General features: G+C 40.8%; 1 protein-coding gene across 3 annotated transcripts in view; it reads left to right on the top strand.

Annotated features, from left to right (window-relative positions):
- The window catches only part of LOC113010981 (sickle tail protein-like), a 97,439-nt gene that overhangs the window by 63,888 nt on the left and 13,769 nt on the right, over nucleotides 1-19,782 (top strand). For all 3 annotated transcript variants that reach the window (XM_026150319.1, XM_026150320.1, XM_026150321.1), the window contains 7 exons: nucleotides 4,222-4,369; nucleotides 4,442-4,760; nucleotides 8,165-8,287; nucleotides 13,820-14,111; nucleotides 15,014-15,109; nucleotides 16,742-16,946; nucleotides 17,037-17,121. In XM_026150319.1, the coding sequence (XP_026006104.1) occupies nucleotides 4,222-4,369; nucleotides 4,442-4,760; nucleotides 8,165-8,287; nucleotides 13,820-14,111; nucleotides 15,014-15,109; nucleotides 16,742-16,946; nucleotides 17,037-17,121 (1,268 nt within the window). The remainder of the gene's footprint in view (nucleotides 1-4,221; nucleotides 4,370-4,441; nucleotides 4,761-8,164; nucleotides 8,288-13,819; nucleotides 14,112-15,013; nucleotides 15,110-16,741; nucleotides 16,947-17,036; nucleotides 17,122-19,782) is intronic.

Genomic DNA, 19,782 nt, shown 5'->3' on the forward strand with positions numbered 1-19,782 from the left:
AAGATTATTGTGATCGTGAAATATTAAAATTAAATTATATTTTATTTTAAACAAGCGTCACGCTTGCGGAAGCCGGAGAAAAGTAAGAAAAGAAAAATATCTGAAGAAACAGAATAATTAATGATACCTGGGCAGATTCATTCTGGCCTACCAGTATGCCTAATCTGTGGAGAGAGACTGGCTAACAATAAAAGCTTACATGTCGCAAGACATGTCCAAACTAAACACACGACCTTTGCTGATAAATATCCAGAGGGAGAAGAGAGGAAAAAAGCTGTTTCGGAACTGATGCGGAAGGATGAAATTGGCAAATTCAACTATACATGCAGATTTTGTGACCACTCAGGAAATAGTCAGGCATGGGAAGCCGCACCACCACAGGAAGAAATGATTGAGATGATACCACTAAAATGCCAGACACTGGAGAAGGACGTCTGTGAAGCTGTGCTTGATTGTTTAAGAGCTAAAGAAATGGAAACAACCCACCTAGTGTCAGTGGCTACTGATGGGGCGCCAAGTCTGATTGGTGTGCACGGGGGCTTCTTGGCATTGCTGCAGAAGTCACTGGATAGAAAGCTGCTGACATTTCACTGCATCCTGCACCAAGAGACATTGTGCACGCAAACCTTTCCTCCAGAATGCACAGAGGTCATGAATGTTGTCATTCAGATTAGCAATAAAATAATAGCAAAATGTTTAAATCACCGTCAGTTCCATTTGTTATTGGATGAGATGCAGAGCACGTACTCTGATCTCCTGCTGTATAAGAGAGTCTGGTAGCTGTCGAGAGGAGAGGTGCTGAAACGCTTTGCTACATATCTGGGGGAGGTGAAAACTTTCATGAGCAGCAAACTGCTCGCCTTTTCTGAACAGCCAGAGTGGCTGGAAAGGCTGCACTTGACGGTGGACATGATAGCAAACCTGAACAAGCTGAATACAACTCTTCAGGGCAGGCACATGCTGGAGGAGGTGTTAGGGCTTGAGCGCAAGCCGACAGTTTTAGTCAGAGATTTACAGAGAGGCACACTGTCTCACTTCCCCTCTTTAAGAGAGTTTAAACAAGGTCACAAGGTAATAAATGCAGAATATTTGCAGTCTGCAATCACCACGATGCAAGCATCGTTTTGGGAAACAATTCCAAGAGTTCGGAGAGGAAAAAACACATTATCACTCCCCTGACCATCGATCCCTCCCTCCCTGCATTTGCAGGTGTAAGTCAACCTGATCTGGAGCTGGCTGACATAGCTGACAAAGATATGTGGGTGTACGAATTCAAACGCTTGACAGAGGGTCGAGATGTTGCCCATCAGAAGGCCACTCTTGTTCAGGATCACAAATGGAGTGATGTTGACACCCTTTGAAGACCGGACAAACATGGAATGCCATCCCCGACACATAAACACGAAGAAATATGCATTTGGAGTCCGGTCGATCTTTGGATCCACGTATACATGTTCTCCACAAACACCGCTCACACCTCACAGACGACAGCTTACAGTCCTGCATAAAGATGAAAGTGACCTCGCACAGCCCTGCTTTGCAGACGCTGTGAGCAAATGTTCAGGAACATTAACCAGGTGAAATAAATATTTATGCTGATATTTTGCAGACATTAATTTTTAATTGTTTAGTGACATAGACCTTTTTTTCTATTATATTTTATAAATTCTGCTCATTTCTGGTCAAAGGCGATATAAAAATGACATTTTTGTGACATTTTTTGTGACATGAAATTTTTTGTTTGCTACATGGATGATTTAAGTTCAGCTTTTTAACTCATTTGAAAAACACCTTCAAGTCGACAAGTTTCGTTTTTGTTATTATTGATTTATCTTCAAAATGTGTTCATTACGTAAGTAAAATTTAACTTTCTCTGTAGCACCTCGTGGATTTCAAAAGCAACACACTTTTATACAAAGTGCAAAGATGAAAAAACAATATGCAGTGTTATCTTCATTTAAGATGTCAAAAAGTATTTGCGGCTCCCAGTATTTTCTTTTCCATGGAAACCGGTGTTTGGGTGTTAAAGGTTGCCGACACCTGGTTTAGGGTGACTCAGTGAAAGGTTGAACCAATCATTTTATTGGCCAACATGTAATAGGTGCATTAGATCTGTATTTTGATATATGAATGGTTTGGTCATGTAATGTTCTAATAAATATTATAGTGATTTTAATAATTAATTAATTAAAAGCTCAAAAAATTCAATCAGTCACCTCTGGGAGTTATTGAAATAATGAAATAAATAATTAACCTGATATGTCATGTAGGGCTGCCACGATTAGTCGACTATCAAAATCGTCGACGACTGATTTAATAGTCGACGCGTCGTTTGAAGCTTTGTAAGATCCCAAAAGACGCAGGAATAAGTAGCAGGATTTAAGAGTGTAATAACGGACTGAAACAGAAGATGGCAGCACTGCATGTACAAGGATGCCAGCTGCCGTTAAACCCCAAAGAAGAAGAAGCTGTGTCCCAGAATTCATAGCGCAGCCCAGCTCAGTTTCCAACAATGGCGGCAGCTAGTTAGTTTTAATATTACTCTTATTATTCTTTATGGGTCACAAAATAAACGTTTAACATATTTTCAGGCGGGAATGTAGCTGTGTAAACCTCAAATATCTGCTCAGTTTATCAAGACACCACATATTTTCAAAAGCGCTCCGACGTTTTCGGAGACATCTGTTACCCACTAGCTCGATAGCTAGTGGGTAACAGTGAGAACACCGGACTCCCGGCAAATCGTTTTCAAACCCACCGCCGTCTTTCGCTACTCAGGTTAAACATATGAGTCACTTAGATAACTTAAAAATGTTATTGTTTGGCTTTTTTTTTTTTTTTTTTTTTTTTTAGTATTTTATTTGTTCCTGAGTAAATCTGTTTGGCTGAGATTAAAGTTATAGTTTTTACACAGCTGAATAAACGTCAAGCAGACAGCTGATTATCAGAAGTGTGAGATGCTGGAGAATCTACTCCGGTGTCCTGTTATATTTTAGATAGCAAGGAGTTTATTAAACTTCACTGAAACAAACTATCATCTTGTCTTTATTTTTAGTTAGCACATACCTTAACCTTTTAAGACCTACCATAGAACCAAGTCCGCCAGAGCTTATATTATATTTTTACATGCTGTGGAGCCATTTTTGGGAGCATTTCAAGTTGCTATACATCAATACAACCATTATAGCCCAGATTTTAATAATATGTATTCATTAAGTGCATAGTAATTACATAAATTGCAAAAAAGTGCAATAAACTACAAAAAAATTGAAAATCGTTTTTGCTTTTTTAACATATATTTCTAGTTAGAGAAATTTAAGAGGCTTATCCCTCAAAACTGTAAATACAAAAAAGTTGCACAAAATAGTTTCCCACCACAGGAAATTTATTTTGAGTGTCTTCATAGTTTTATTTTTGAAATACACCAATTTTTATTCACTGCAGGAAAAACGAAAATAAATATTATACTGCAAATTTGCAAAAAAGCAGCATATGCATCAAAATAAACTATTTCCAGCAGTGCAATATGAGTCGTAAGCATCCCAGAAACGACACAGAAAGTCATAAAGTCAAACATAACTTTTAAAAAGACCAGCATAGGCCCTGAGGCCCTGATGGTAAAAAAGACTACATTTCCGCGAAAATGACGTCACTTCCGGTTTCGGGCAGGTAATGGCGGAAATGCAAAAGTTCGCGCTGACGTCTATTCCAACGTAGGAAGTGTTATGAACAGCTGATCGGATCGGCAAAGCGTGTTTCTGGAATATTATGTTTTTGTTGCTGCAAGTGCTTTTTATGCAGTTTTTGCAAAGCTTTATGTGGAAGGAAACCGTGACCTAGGACAAGCTGATGGCATAAGATGTAAGTACAACTCCTCCGGTTTCATATGCAAAAAAAATTTTTGCGCTAGCTTACATGGTTGCAGTGCTACCAGGATTTAAAAATAGTTACGCAAAACAGAGCGTGCCCGCTCTGACCGGCTCTAAAGGGTTAAACACTTAAAGCTGTAAGCTAATGATAGTTATATAAGAGCAGATGCTGCTGGTGCAATAAGCTGTACGTTTTACGTCCAATGGATGATGATCTGATTAATCGACTAATCGCAAAAATAATCGGTGACTAGTCGACTATCAAAATAATCGTTTGTGGCAGCCCTAATGTCATGTAGATTTTGGTAGTGTACTCAGAGTAAAGTTCCCTTCCTTGTTTGGTATCTTCCAGGTGAGTTTCCAGAGCTGCAGATGAAGATGCGCTTGGTGTTGAGGCAGGAGGTAGAGGCAATGCGTTTCCTGAAGGAGGCGCCTCTTAAGATGGACTCCATGTTAAAGAGGGTCAAAGCCCTGACTGACACCCTCAGCTCTCTCCGCAGGTACTCAGTATTTTCACTCAGAGTTAAAACTGCTCAAGAAAACGCTCTTGAAAATGCTCCTGTTTTCACCAGGTGTGTGTCAGAGTTGGTCCCATCACCCAGATCAGCCCAGTTAGAGCCGGTAGAAGCTGTTGAACTGGGCAACGGACCAGCAAAGACCCAGAGTCTTCAGAACTCCCCAAAACCCCAACCTCGGTCCTCAGTCAGGCTGCCTCAGCTCACTCCTTCTCTCTCTGGGAGCCAGGCTGAGACCAGGTTGGTGGGCTTGCCGTCTCTAATTGTGGCCCACGGAACGAAGAGCACACCACCTTCTGTGGTCCAGACCTCCCAACATTCCCCCGGTCTCCCTCTGAAACCCATCCCCGGACGGCACTCACCCACTGTGGCTAAGGTACCATATGGATAATAGTTCTTGGGCTGCATAACTGATCACTTTCATCTCTTCTTAAAGTCATTAAAGAACTCTTTAAGAGTTCTTTTTACTGATGGCATGAAGGTGGCTTTCATATGAATTGTATAATCTTGGGATTGATATTGTTATAGCACCTTGATCACAAACTAGGCCACCGTTGAAAAAAAACCAACATAAAATTCAATGAGATAGTAAGACGAGTAAAACACAGACATAAAATGATCTATATAACATATACAACATACCTCGCAGGCTGACCCATGCTTAGAGGCAGAAATGAGCACTTTACAGATACTTTTAAGAACACTTTAACTTCCGCTGACTTAAGTTGCCCTCTCCTGCTTCAACTTACCATGTTCATACTTCAACATGGGCGTGCATGTCACTCAGGTGCTCCAGCGGAAACAACATGCAGTACAATAGTTCCTACATGAGAATTTCCAAAATAAATGACCTGATGACCAGTGTTGGTCAAGTTACTTGAAAAAAGTAATCAGTAACTAATTACCGATTACTTCCCCAAAAAAGTAATCCTGTTACTTTACTGATTACTTATTTTCAAAAGTAATTAATTACTTAGTTACTTAGTTACTTTTTAAAAACACGATTTACAACCTGAAGAGGTTGTAAATCGTGCCCAATTCTACAGCCCAATTCTACTTTTTCTGCATAATCCATCATACAAAATGTAATCAAATGGAAAAGTCTCTTTTTAAAACTTGTTTTATTAGTTTTAATCTTTTAACTTTATGCATCAAGCAAAAATTAAATTATATGCAACATTCTCTGACTGGAAGAAATTTGTTTAACATTTAAACCTATTTTCTGCACATTCCAGCACATAAAATAATTTTTTTTTTGTGTTTACACTCAGTCTTTCAAATAGATGCAAGTAAAACACAGCAGAAAATAAATAAAGTCAAAGACTCAGCGGTCCTGTTGCTCTATTTTCACCTGTAAAGCAGGAGTGGGGTGGGCGGAGGTTTACCCTGGTGCAGGTGTGCCGCGGTCAGTGGAAGAATCCGCGAGTTTCTCTGTGAGTTTCCCGTTACGTCGTAGCTACTCGGAGCTTGCTTGGAAGTTTAGGGGTTTTTTTTGCTGTAAAAAGAAGTTTTCTTCCCACGCACAACGGACACTAATGTTTTTGTCACTTTTTATGGAATCAAACTCAAAGTAAGGTCAGTACTTCCACGCTTTAAACGCTGCACGCTCATACTCTCTCCCACAATCGATATGTGATCCATTGTTGATCTGCACACAGCTGTTGTCACGAACGTCGCACTCGCTTACGTCACTGTCATGTAGGGTTGCCAACCGTCCCTTAAAATACGGAATCGTCCCGTATTTAGAAACAAAAGTACACGTCCCGTATTGAGCTAATAAGGGACGCACTTTGTCCCGTAATACAGTGAGAATCAAAAGTAGTCTATAACTTTTAATGGAATTAACGCTTTGTTTGAAAACATAATTCCCAGCCCCTCTCCTGCTTTGTGACCAATGAGCTGACAGCACACTTACGAGTATGACAATTCAGATTACCACTCATCTCATTGGTCGAGGAAAGGTCGCTTACGGAGAAAATACCGGAAGACAACAGTTGACCACAACAAGAAGCATGGCCAACAGGGAAACAAACGCCGACACTGCGGTGCAAGTCTCGGACGACAGTACACCTAAAGCTGGGCAGACACTGTGCAATTTTTTTCAGTCACGTTATTCAGCTCCTGCTCAAACTGCACGATTGACTCGCAGTTGGTAGGTCACGATGCAGGTCTCACACTATACCGCCCGATGCTCTGATGCGACCTGAGTGCTCACACTGTGCCTCCATAACATGAAGGTTATAACAGAAAATCTGTCGCTCGCTCTCTCTGTCTTTCACTCACACAGACACACCACCACCATCAACTTTGCTAAATTGCTAATGAAAAACATGATCAGGCAGCTGTGATTGAGCAGCATGTAAATCCAACTATTTTCACGGTTGTTGTGGTCGTGATAATTTTGTGAGGCCACATCGAAAAGGCTCGGATGAGCTTTTCAAAGTTCTACAAGTTGTGCCTCCATCGCTTGTGTCCAGATCACACGCTGCACAGCCGTGCTGCGCCGTCTTTTACACCAACGTTTACGTGTTTGCGCGCGAGCAGTGTGAGCGGCTGTGATGAGACCCTCACGAGCGATTGATGATCGGGAGCTGGTCGTGAGGTGTTAATCACTTCTCGTTACCCCACGTATACTACACGATGCACGATGAAGGCCAAAATCGGTCCGATCACTCAAAAATCGGCTCAAAATGGGCCTAAAACTGCACAGTGTGAGCCCAGCGTTAGAGCAGCAATGTTTGTTCCCCTCAGAGAAAGGGAAGAATGGGAAAAGGAAAACACCTGGCTGGAAAAAGTTAATATGGGCATGTGCAGTGAATATCAGCGCTATGTGGCCAGAAGTGTGATAATATAATTTATTTTGTGTAATAAACAACTGCAAGAATAGATGATTACAACAAATAGATGACTAATACATAAAAGTAATACATAGATGAATAATGATGATGAGTTAAGATGCGTAATCATGGGAGCAAGTGGGTTTACAAACAGGAGCAGCTGATTAGCATTAGAAAAGCTGAAATAATACCTCAGCTGAAGCCAATTGTACTAAATGCACTAAATGTGCACTGTTACAAGAATGTTTTTCTTTCTATTGTTTTCTATTATTTTAAGTTAAGCAGGACAGAGTTCTTTTAAAGAAAGATTTACTTATATTCTCAAAAGTTAAGCATGACAGGCTTCTGTTTAAGAAGGAGACCTGTTTTATGTGTTAATGTTGTCATTTTGAGCTAAAAATAAATGGCTAAATGATCATTTGTTTCACATGTGTTCATATCACAAAGAATAGAATATGCATCTACTTAAATCAACTTCAAGTCAAATAGTTAAAAAAATAATTTCACACACAAAAAAAGAGCTAGAAAATTCACCACACTGGGAAGGGTGAAGACAACTGGGTCGCCCGGCCCTGGCCACGAGGTGTCCCTTATTTATTTTTCAGGGAGTTGGCAACCCTACTGTCATGAGACATTCTCGCAAAAAATCATGGTTTTAGTGACGCAGTAACGCAGCGTTCCTACGGGAAAGTAACGGTAATCTAATTACTGTTTTTGCAATAGTAACCCCTTACTTTACTCGTTACCTGAAAAAAGTAATCAGATTACAGTAACGCGTTACAAGTAATGCGTTACTGCCCATCTCTGCTGATGACATATAAAATATGCATAGTGCAAAACAAAATACATTAACTAGCGGTATGGCAGTAACAACTGTAAAGCAGCAAAATGTGAGCACCTTATTTTGTCTGTGGTGTGTAAGACATGTTGTCATGTTGTGAAGGTGCATCCTCGCAGCAGAGAGGGCAGTCCTGCCCTGCAGAGGAGAACGGGTCTTCAGGAGTCTGACGAACTGGACCAACTGGCACCAACACCAGCAGAACACACCCACAGTGAGCGGACCATGGTAAGACACAAAGACACACAGGTTAGAGGTCAACACTAAACTCTCATTCACTTATAGATAAACCTCTGGACAATAGGCTACAGAAATGTAAATGTCAACAATCTGTGTCACTTTGGCATCATTTATCATGTTATTGATTGAAAATGTTGCAGGAATCATTGTTGGCAGATCCCAAGGCTACTTGAGTTCTGTAAATTTAATAAAATCAAGAAATTAAAAATATATAAAGGTGGGTTTCATCAGTTTTCACTCACATGAATGCTTTTTGACTTTCTGCCAAAGATCTGGCAAAGTTGAACCAAGCTGGACATAAAAATTTGAGATCCCAACTCAGCTGTGCCATATCCCAGCTCTACCTCTCCGGCGTAAGTGCCCCGTCACCGGGGGCGCTGTAATGGCTGCCTGGTGAAGCTGGAAGTTTCTTTAAGGTGCTCTTGTACGCCCTTATCCAAAAAACACGGAGCGGTGCCTCGCTTCTCTATCTCTCTGCATTCACTGGAACCTGTCGATGACTGGCTGGTACCTGTCGCCAGTCTGGATGGGACGTTCCAGCCCCGAAAACCCTGCTCTGCTTGTCCCAGCTGGCTTGGAGTGAATTTGCAGAACCTGTGGCCTCTGTGTCGGGCTTCTAGGATGGCTAACAACGCAGATCCACCGCTTACTGTCAAGACTGGTCTGGTAAATGCTAGGTCCCTAGCAAACAAAACTTTTATTCTGAAGGCTCTCTTCATATCCCGAGGACTGGATTTTCTGTGCGTGTGTGAGACGTGGCTGAGCACTGTTAAATGTAGCATCTTCTCTGAACAACCTGCGATTGCTGCTATTTTAATTCACCGCAGATGTTGGGCTGCAATGATTTTTAAAGGTCATTTTAAATGTAAGCAGTTATCCACACCATTCAGCAGCTTTGAACTGGCTGTTTGAGCAGGGCTGCTCTCACACAGTGTTGTGCGCGGTGGTTTATCATTGTAGTGGCGAATTTCTGTCCCAAGCGATGAAAAAATAATTCTTCTACTTCTGACTCGTACATACAAACAAACGATGTCACAGTCAAAAAGCTCTTTGCTGCTACAGCGCACATTTCCATTGCCGTACTGGCTCATTCTAACCTGCTACCACACATGCGCCATCATTTTTATCTTTCCAGACAAAAATTAAACACGCGGCATATATTCTCTGATAACGTCTTATATAAACCAAACATGTAACATAATAACTGAAATGGTACCAAAAATATTTTTCTATGCATTGGCCCTAACAATTGTCCTCCAGAATACAATAAAGACTTTGTGAATGACTTCTTAGCATGCCAAAATATGATTGTGTTCTTCTTGTTGGGGATTTTAATATTCACGTGTTGCCCTGATATGCCCATGGCAAAGGGCTTTTTAAACCTCAGCGATTTTGTTTTAATCTTGTGGAATGTGTGAACTGTCACACACATGAACGTGGAAACACACTTGATCTTGTTTTATCTCGTTTTTTCTGTTTTCAACGTAGAGATTTGTGATGCTGTGTTTTCTGACCATAGTATTGTTATTTTTGAAGTTCCTCTTGCCTGTAGCAGCGCTGCTGCTGTTGTGTTTTTAACTCCTCCACTGTTGAGCAGCTTTCAGCAGTTTTTAATCCAAACTGTAAAATCCTGGAGTTTTTATGCAGCCAGACTGAGGAACTGAGCTCATGGTTTTATTCCACCTGCCAGACTGCTTTGGACACTGTGGCTTCATTAAAAACCAGGCAGCCTAAAACTCAATCTGATCCCTGGCTGAATGACACAACCCAAGCTGTCCAACGCGTGTTTTATCTATTATTCCTAACTACATACTGTACAGCACTTTGGTCCTATGCTGGCTATTTCAAAGTGCTTTATAAATAATGTTGAATTGAATTTAATTGGATTTGCCTTCTTTTTTTTTCTTCCATGTCTTTATTGAGTTTTAAACTTTATCTTTTACAGTAACATCACCATTAAAAATAAAAACAACAAATAAAAACAACAGAACTGAACAAAACATAAGAAAACAGACAACCGAGCTCAAGAATACAATTAAACAGACAAAAGAGGACAGACTCTTTAATTATGAGATAAAGTTAGCAATACTCAATTCAATTCAATTTTATTTATACAGCACCAAATCAAAACAACAGTTACAGCCGTCAGCTGCGTAGAAAAAGATCCTGGTGTAGAAAGAAACATTAAATAAATTCTAACAACAGCTTATCAAGCTTAAACGTGCTGCTGTTGTTCAGCCGCTGGTTTCCTCTTTCTGGTGCAAAGTGAGACAAAAACAAAGAAGAGAGAAAAGCCGATCAGCTGATCATTTATCAGTTTCATGATTGAAGTAGCAGCAGGAGAGGGAGAGAAAGAGGCAGTCGCTCCATATATCGGTTGTTAAACGTAACGTGGGAATGCTTTACAAACATTCAGAGATGAACTTACACACTTGTTTTACTTCTCTCTGGGATCACTTTGTCGGAGATGAAATGGTAGTGAGGCTACAAATGCTCAACCAGACCGCCGACAGGTCTCGCACGCCACAGCCGTTCTATCACGTGACGCATACTGCTCCGACGTGCTACGGTTATGAGCCGAGTTAGGCCATGTCGCAAGTTTTCTGAGGTGCTTTTTTGATATTTAATGGATCGGATTACATTTTTTATTTCTCTCCGATATCCGATTCAGTAATTTACGTCAGTATCATACCGATACTTAATATCGGATCGGTCCATCTCTATCACAAACGCTGTCCATCTAATCTGACTGAGCTGGAGCTGTTTCAAAGAAGAATGGGCAAAGATTTCAGTCTGTAGATGTGCAAAGCTGGTAGAGACAGACCCTAAAAGACTGGCAGCTGGAACTGCAGCAAAAGCTGGTTCTACATAGTATTGACTCAGGGGGCTGAATAATTACGCACACCCCACTTTGCAGTTATTTATTTGGGAAAATGTTTGGAATCATGTATGATTTTCGTTCCACTTCTCACGTGTGCACCACTTTGTGTTGGTCTTTGTGGAATTCCAATAAAATAGATTCATGTTTGTGGCTGTAATGTGACAAAATGTGGGAAAGTTCAAGGGGGCCGAATATTTTTGCAAGCCACTGTATCATGTCATCTCAGATCACTCCCCTGTCACATTAACCTAAAACATCTAAAATGCAACTAGACCGCAGCAAATATGGAGGCTTAACCCTCTATTGTTACGCGAGAAGGATTTTCATGAATATTTAGAAACACAGATCTCTCCGTATTGATGGAAATGGCAACTCAGAAACTAAGCCTGCTACACTTTGGGAGCCTATTTAAGCGATGCTATTATCTCTTTTGAATCAGCCAGAAGGAAGAGAAACCGGGCTAAGCTCCTGGACTTGGACAAACAAATTAAAGATTTGGATAAAGAGAAAGCCTAAACGCCATCCATCCTGCTACATAAGAGAATACTGTCTTTAAAATATGAATATAATAATCTACTCTCAGCAAAAATCAGTAAAATCTTTTTGTACACCAAGCAGATATACTTTGAGCTTTGAATTTAGTGAGATTTTGTGCCCATACCTGCATAAAACATTTGCTCAAACTCTAGTAGATAAAGTCTTCCCTCCCACCGTTACAGAGGCAATTATAACTGTTATTTGTAAAATAGGTAGGAATGCTGGTTCTTATCGTCCCATCTACTTGCTAAACCTGGATGGGAAAGTATTCTCTAAAGTACTTGCCAATAGATTAAGCCCCCTTTAGTACACCCAGATCAAACTGGATTTATACCCCAGAGAAATTCATCTTTTAATCTCAGGCTAATATTTAACATTACTTACTCCACTGCCAGACCTAAAGAAGAGTTGGCAGTTTTGGCAGTCGACGCTGAGAAGGCATTAGACCAGATCGAATGGCCCTATTTGTTCAAAATATTAGAAAGATTTAAATTGAGTAAGAAATGTATGTCGATGGTGGAGTTGCTTTATGTCAGTCCTCATGCTCGCGTTCTTACCAGCCAGATTCTATCACCATCCTTTGGCTTATGCAGAGGGACAAAGCAGGGATGCCCTCTCCCCACTGATATTTGCCTTGGCAATAGAGCCCTTTGCTGAAAGCATACGCAAAGATCCAACTATTTTTGGTTGTAATACTGATACAACTACTAATAAAATCTCACTCTATGCAGATGATGTGTTATTATATATTTTTATATATCACCCAACCAGGAAAGACTATTCCTGCCATATTAGACAAAATTAAGTTCTTTGGGTCTTTGGATACAGGATAAATCTGAATAAAAGTGAACTAATGCCGATACATGTGAGCAACCCCTCATGGCTGCAAAACCTCCCATTCAGTATAGCTTATGCAAAGCTCACTTATCTGGGTATTCAGGTTACAAAAAGCAATCCCTCTCTATTAAAATCTAACTTCTCTCCCTTAATATCTGAGCTTCAGTCAAGTATACAGTTCTGGAATACGCTTCCTATATCACTCATTGGCAGAGTTAATGCTATAAAGATGATAGTTTTGCCCAAGTGGTTGCACTTATTTCCCAATCTCCCTGTGTTCCTTCCTAAAACATTTTTTAAAAACCTAAATTCACTCATCTTACCTTTTTAATGGGGCAATAAAACACACAGAATTGCTGGGAAACATCTTTGCAAGTCTAAAAAGCAGGGAGGGTTAGCGCTTCCGAATCTCCTGTTTTATTACTGGGCTTCGCATATAAAATTCATGACGTACTGGTTAGTTGACAACGGCAACCCCCTCACATGGTTGCAACTGGAGCTGGAAGCTTGTCAGCCTTACTGTATAGAAGCTATACTGCTGTCTCCCCTGCCCATTGATAAGTCTATATATGACGTATTCTTAAGCAGATTAAACTACACTTTAATTTGAAGTCTCTATCCCCCATTGCACCCATTGTAGGGAATCCATGTTTTAAACTGTCTATTCTAGACAATACATTTAGACTTTGGAAACAGGCCTTTGCACAATCAGCAATCTGATTTTTGGCTTCTCATTAGGACAAGCTAGCTGGACAGCTGGGACCGGGGTTGTGGGTGTGTGGGAGGGTATTGTACCATGTTATGTTACGTTTTGCTACATTTTGTTATGCTATGTGATGTTAATGTACAAAAGTAGAGCAACTATCTGATGCTCTAAATTCCACTGTCATACAAACATGTGAATTGCTCAATAAATATATCCTGGAAAAAATTGCATATATCTGTTGCCATCAGCATGTTCAAAGTTTTAGAGGTTTCTACACATGTCAGGGATAATGTAGAGTTCCAACCCACCTGACCTGCCTCGCCTCATCCCGGGCTGTGTTATCCCTACTGTCATGATATCACAAGCACTGGCTTTTTTTCTGGGGTTGGGGGATATTTAGGTCGTATTTAGAAATCGTTTCCAATCTGTTTTAGAGTAATTGTTGTCAGTCTGGTTCAGACCACGATTGTCTGTCTAAACTGCATTCTTGTGGTATTTTAAAAAAGCTCTCATTCAGTTTTGTGCCTAGTTTGAAACAAACTTTCACTATTCTCCACAGACAACAGAGAAAAAAACTCAAGGGGGCGGCCTCAGTGGAAAAGCCAGGTGTATGGGTCAGTCCAGTCCCAGCCGAGTGAAACAACCGGCCACCTTCAATTCTAGCCACACTCAACCTCCCAGCACCAGTATCGGCTTTAACCAGGTCCTACAAGAGGTCCAGGCCAGCGTAATGGAGTCTATCCCTAGTTTGGATGTGTCAGAATTCAGAGTGAACAATTCTGCCTCACAACATACAGCTCGACTTGCATCGAAATCAGAACAGAACACACCTCTGAACCTGACACTGCAAGGTAGAGTCCCTCAATGCTTCTCATGCAGTTTGTTCTTTGTTTTGTTTTTCTTTTTTGGGGGGGGGGGGGGTTGCGGTCCTGTCCAGCACTCTAACAATCAGAATTATTGTCTATAGGCACAAAAAATGCCCAACAGATTTATTTTCCCAAGTGGATCAATACAGCTTTTCCTATACTGGTCCACTTGATTATCATAGTTTATTCACTCTATATTATTGATGTATTTATTTTTTTACTTTTAAGTTATTACAATCAGAATGGACATTACTGGGAGACGGGAAAGAGAAAGACAAAGAGAAGAAAAGTTGGAAAGAGACTCAACAGAAAGAGAGGGAAAGAAAAAGACAGGAGACGAGAGCCAGAGAGAAACGACACTAAAAATCTGTTTGATCGCCTGCTGAAAAACAAACAACAAGCAAAAAGAGAACAACACAGTAAATAATAAATATTGAATGTTACTGACCGGCACACAAGACTGACAACGCACAATATGTTTAGAGGCAGCAGCCAACCAAGATAGTGTGTGTCTGTGAGGGAGGGGCTAGAGCCAGCTCCCCCGCTGGCCTATTATTATAACCCTTCAAATTTGAAGAAAACTGTTTTGGGTTTTTTTGCCAATCAGCACTGTATAGTGTCATAATTATGTTAAGGCATGCATGAAACCCTTTGTTGTTGTGTTTAAATTCAACAGTTCTTAACTTTTCACTTCAAATATTTTTGTATTTGACCATGGGACTCGTGTCTGGCTGCCCAAAACAATATGAAACATTATGGCTTCAATAATCAGTCTCTAATGGTGAACTATAATAACTTTCACAGTATTACCACTAAAGTAATGGTAAAGTGGTAGTGTGGTTGTGACCAGCTAATACTGATACTTTGTGTTTGTGCTAAAATCTCAGGGGAGGATCAGGCACTCGTGTTTGCCACCCAGCAAGACACACCTTCCAAACAAAGTGATCAAGGGGACTCCACTGATTTAAAACCCCCAAACACAGGTATGACTCCAGTTTGAAGAAAGATATCACCTTAGATATCACCTCCTTGTAGTACGTTAATACAGCTCTTTTCATTCTTATCAAGGTCATTTACACTGCTCAAAAAGATACTGATATGGATATATAATGTGTTAGAAACAAAAGGATGCTGCAGTGTTTGATGGAAATTAAAATAATCAATATAAAGAGGACTGAATTCAAAGACACCTCGAAAATCACAGTCAAAAAATGATTTGGCACAGTAGTTACAGCAACTCAAGATGGTACTCAATAGTTATTATGGTCCCCACATGCTTATATACATGATTGACAACATTGGTGCTCCAAATGAGAAGACAGATGTTGTACAGGATTTAACACAGGCAGGCACAGAGGCAGGTCAATCAATTCCTTCAAACTCAGGAACTGCCACCATACTCTTACATGAAGCTGGGCATTGTTGGGCACCATGAGGAACCCAGAAACCCCAGCACCAGCACATGGTCTCCCCAGACTGCCACTGACCCACCAAAAAACTGGTCATGTTGAGCGATGTTACAGGCAGCATAACATTCTTCTTTGCTAAAGAACCTTGACCTTGACCTGTGACCCTTTTGCATCTGTCACATGTGCTCAGGGTGAACCTGCTCGTCTGTGAAAAGCAGCTGTGGTGCAGCTGCCAGTTATTATTCTTTTTAAAATGTCAGTCGGGCTCCACAGCGCTGGGCAATAAGCACAGTAGCGAATGTCGGGTCCTCAGGCCACCTTCATGAGGTCTGTTTCTGATTGTTTGATCAGAGACATTCACACCAGTGGCCTGATGGAGGTCATTTTGTAACTTTGTCAGCACTCACGCTATTCCTTGCTGACCTTGCTGATGGGTTAAGGATTTTCGACGGACCCCTCCTTCTCTCATAGGGTAACTGCCTGTCTCATGGAATCCCCTCCATGCTCTTGAGACTCTGCTGAAAGACACTCCTGGAGGAGTTGGACTACCTTTGTGACTTCTGTAGGGTCCAAGTATCACCTTGTGGCACCAGTAGGCACACTGACTCTAGCCAAATGCAAAACTACTGAAACAACAGTCAGAAAAGATGAGGAGAGGAAAAATGTCAGTGGCTTCCACCTATAATACTAAGTGCAATAATCCTTTCTGTCATCGTTGTATTTTTACTCAGTTGTATATAGTATTTGTATTTGTATTCTATTTTTATCTTATTGTATATTTATTTTATTTTATTCTACTGTATATAGTATTTTATTTTATTCTATTCTGTACAGTTGTGTACTGTATTTATTCTTATTGTATTCTAATTTTTGCCTCATAACTTTTGCACTGTCCACTTCCTGCTGTGACAAAACAAATTTCCCACGTGTGGGACTAATAAAGGTTATCTTATCTTATCTTATAAAACCTTTCCTGTTTTGGGAGTTGTCTCACAGTTGTCCCTCTAGTGCACATGTTGTTAATTTCATTCATTGTTCCTTTAAGTGAGCAGAGTAGCTTCTCAAAGCAGTTTCAAGATCATCTTGAATGGCATCATGATGAAACCAGGCTGATTAAACATTTCAAAATAGGCAGACATTAATCTACTTTCTTTGTCATTTATATGAAAGACAGTTTATTAAATGACAGCATTGTGATGTGTTTAGCTCCAGCAGCAGTGTCACAGCTTCCTGCAGCCGCTGTGGACCTTCAGTCATCGGTTGGTCTTTCAGCTACCTCATCAGCTTCTCCTGGTGCCAAGTGCAGCAGCCGGCCACAGGTGGAAAAACCACGCCGCTCCAGCTTAGACAAGGAGATGAAGCACAGTCCAGACAGGGCAGGCAAGAGCCCTCCTCCTCCTCCTCCACGGAGGTCAGTTGATCACTGAGCATCAGGAAGGACTTTCTACTGGTTAAAATCACAATTCACCTAATATTTGTATTTGTTTTATTGTCTTCTCAGAATCCATGCTGTCACTTCAGGTCTCACAACAGGAAGGTCAGGAGAGGTGGTCTTTGTAACTAGGAAAGAGCCTGTTGGAGCCCAGGTTTGTTGTGCCTTCAGCTAAGACAGGTGTACCATGGACACTTCCAGTCTGGCCCGTCACCCTCCTGACATGAATAACTTTACACGCTAACTATTGCCAAGTGGAAGTACATTATACATTTTCCCACAAAAATACTTTCTTAAAATACTATCTTTTGTTTTTGAAATGTTTTACATTATATAAAGAAGAGTCACAATAAAGAACAAGCTAGGAGAAAAGAATGAAAACAACCTGAACACTATTTTGTTGGAGGGATTCACTCATCCACATTAAATTCAGGTGTTCACAGGTATTTAGAATCAAGCACCAAGCAGACTTGTGCAAAAGCACTACAAACATTTCTGAAGCTTTATATCACAAGTACAATGTAAAGTGTTGGATGCAGTACTCTTTTTTTTTTTTTGACAACTTTATTTATGATCTTCCAATATGACAAAAGTACAGAAAAATACAACTCAAATTGTGATTACAAACACAGCCATTGTGAAACCGGTTGCGCCACACAGTGCAAACCAGTTGGATGCAGGAAAACGTATAATCTATGGGCACAAACAAATAAAAACTACCATGTGAACAAGGCAAAAAAACAACAACAACAACAACACCCCCCCCCCCCCCCCCCCCCACAAAACCCACCAAAGAACAAAACAAACAAAAATAGAATAGAATAAATACATAAATAAAAGGGGGGCTGCATTGTGCGCAGTTCTTTTTGGCTTGCTACAGATAGTAGGTGGGTTTAAAGAAAGAAAGAGAAAAAAACCCAAACACACATAAAAGCAGTAATACATCATACTTCAGTAAATGACGACTTCTCCACATATTCAACAAAGGATGACCAGGTTTTGTAGTATTTACTTTGAGACCCTCTCAAACTGTATCTCAGATGCTCTATCTGCAAGCACCTCATCACCTCTCTCACCCACTGAACAAACACTGGCGGACCTGAATCCTTCAATTTAAGAAGAATTAGCCTGCGTGCCAGGACAGATGAGAAAGCCACTGCATTCATTTGATAAGAAGTTATCCCGTGGTGGTTTGGGAGTACACCAAAGACTGCTGTCATCGGATTGGGATCAATTGTTTTCCCACACACATATAAAATAACCTTACAAACGAATTCCCAGAACCGGTTCAAATCAGAGCAGGTCCAGAACATATGGCTCATAGTGGTGGGTGATTGCTTGCACCTCGGACATCTATCATCAGAGGTATTGTATATTTTGGCTAGTTTAGCTTTGGTTAGGTATGCCCGGTGAAGAATTTTAAACTGTATTATACAATGCCGTATACAGATTGAGGATTCATGCATCCTGCTCACACTAAGGTCCCATAGGTCGTCTGGGATCTGGAGGTTTAAGTCCAGCTCCCAGGTGTTTCTGGCTGTGGACACAGTCTGCCTTTATATGCTGCAGTGTGCTATATATTTTAGAGATGTGGCCTCTAGCAATAGATTGAAATTGCAGACAATCCTCAAGTGGACAGTCATTAGGTAGACTTGGATAAGAAGTGAAGTGTTTAACTACAAAGCTACACGCTTGTAAGTATCTAAAGAAGTGAGTCTTTGGAATTAGTAAGTAAGTAAGTAAAGTTTATTTATATAGCACCTTTCACAGACATATGTCACAAAGTGCTTTACAAGGTAAAGCACTCCAAAATCTTTAGATAATGTTTCAAAGGATAAAAATGACCCTTTAACAAACAGATCAGAGAAGCAGATAATTCCTCTGCTGTACCAAACCTTGAACCCTGCATCGCTCTGAGCTGGTAAAAAAAGATGATTTGATGCAATAGGGGAGCAGACAAGTGACCGCCTCAGCCCGAAATGTCGTCGACCCTGAAACCAGACATTGAGAGAGTTCTTAACCACAGGATTTTTAAAATTAACATTGCGACTGACTGGTAGACCTGAACACAGTATTGCAACAGGGGATATGGTGAGATTACCGTCTAGCTCCATAGTGGACCAAGGCGGCCCTCTGCCCTCCCTAAAAGCCCGCATCCAGGTGGATAGTTTCACAATATTGGCAGCCCAACAATAATACATAAAGTTTGGTAGGGCCAGGCTGCCTTCCGACTTAGAACACTGTAACAGGGATTTTCTTGGAACTTTTTTGTCCCAAATAAAAGATGATATGAGTCCGTCTAACTGGGTGAAAAAGGTTTTAGGAAGAAAAAGGGGTATCATCTGGAAGAGGTACATGAATCGAGACTACCATTTAATTGTGTTGACCCGCCCAGCAAGAGAGATGGGTAATGCTGACCAGCGTGCCAAAACCAATTTTGTTTTCTCTAATAAAGGGGTAAAATTTTATTTAAAAAAATCCTGATAAGTGTCTGTGATTTGAATACCCAAATAGGTGAATGAGGAGTGTTCCAGTCTAAACTGAAAGGCTGAGTAGTCAGCCTCCATTGCCAGACTGTTAATAGGGAACATTGTGCTTTTAGCCAGGTTCAAACTGTAACCAGACAGGCGGCCAAAGGATCCAATGAGGTCCAGAACTGAAGGAATTGATGCCTCCGGATCTGTAATATACAGAAGGAGATCGTCTGCATACAAGGAGCACTTATGAATAGTGATCCCCCTTATTCTGGGGTCCGTTCTCAATGCTGCTGCCAGCGGCTCTATTGCCAGATTGAATAGCAGGGGGCTTAAGGGGC

Source organism: Astatotilapia calliptera, chromosome 18 (assembly GCF_900246225.1).
Source record: "Astatotilapia calliptera chromosome 18, fAstCal1.2, whole genome shotgun sequence".
NCBI classification, from domain to species: domain Eukaryota; kingdom Metazoa; phylum Chordata; class Actinopteri; order Cichliformes; family Cichlidae; genus Astatotilapia; species Astatotilapia calliptera.